At 34.9% G+C, this 1,020-nt stretch overlaps 1 protein-coding gene across 1 annotated transcript in view; it reads right to left on the bottom strand.

The window, feature by feature from the left end:
* NEK1 (NIMA-related kinase 1) overlaps nt 1-1,020 on the bottom strand; it is a 207,687-nt gene that overhangs the window by 31,403 nt on the left and 175,264 nt on the right. Inside the window, exon 23 of the mRNA XM_012656992.1 lies at nt 484-731. Coding sequence (XP_012512446.1) covers nt 484-731 — 248 coding nt within the window. The remainder of the gene's footprint in view (nt 1-483; nt 732-1,020) is intronic.

Below are 1,020 nucleotides of genomic sequence, written 5' to 3'. Positions count from 1 at the left end.
TCCTATATGTTATAAGAAAAAGATGGTTACATATATTTAAAACTAGCAGGTGAGGAGGAAGTCTGAAAGTGCGTGTGCGTATCTATCAATCCTATACGTACAAACCAGGCAGCACAGCACTTCTGTCCACTGAAGGCACACCGCACTACTGAAGCTCAGCCTCACACTGAACATGGAAGTCGGCAGGACAGAAAGGGCCTGCAGGAGGGATTTTTTTCTCAAATAAAAGTAGGCCCTGTAAAAAGAATCCTGAACAGGAACGCAGTGAAATTGTCTTTATCCCGGTTGTACTCTCAATAGCAATTTCTTTTCAGTATCTCAGAAAAAAAGATAGAGGTTTTTTGTTTTTGTTTATCTTGATGTGCTTATATGTATTTGTGTTTTTAAGAGATTAGAACTTAACATCATGGTTCATCAAAGAAAAACAATCAATAATAACTGTTATTAAATGGATAACATTTTCCATTTGAGGACCATACTTGCCTTTGGGTTGTTTGCATCAAACAGACCAGTTGAAAGTCCAATCAGTAAGGAGTTCTTGTTTTTATTTTTTGGTGGTGAATCAGAGCGAGATCGAAGTGGAAAGGATTCCTCTGATGAACACTGAACTGACTGAACTTGAGAGATTAAGTTCAAGTGTTCAGAATGAACCACTTTATGGAAAAATGGTTCTGGCGGCTTACATTTCTCTATATCACATTTAGAGTGCTGAGAATCATCGATTCCAGGTTCTGCGGTATAAAGGAGAGATCGTGTGGTAAGTGTATATAGTATTGAAACAAAGTTCTAAATGATATTGATAAGGCATAGTATTTAATACAAATTCTAGCAAAAACCCCCATGTCTATCAGGAAAACAAAATCAAACTATCAAAATATGTGAGTATATTACCTTATAAATAATCTTTAACAGGATATGATATTTTATTTTCAGAAAGTTGATTTAACTTGTTATATACTTCCATTATACTGAAAGTTCTAAAATACAGACACAAATCTAAGGAAATGTGAAAAAATACAC

The sequence above is a fragment of the Propithecus coquereli genome, unplaced genomic scaffold (genome assembly GCF_000956105.1).
Source record: "Propithecus coquereli isolate 6110/MARCELLA unplaced genomic scaffold, Pcoq_1.0 Scaffold53, whole genome shotgun sequence".
NCBI lineage: Eukaryota > Metazoa > Chordata > Mammalia > Primates > Indriidae > Propithecus > Propithecus coquereli.
The sequence above is the reverse complement of the archived record's forward strand: the minus strand, read 5'-3'. Positions and strand labels throughout refer to the sequence as shown.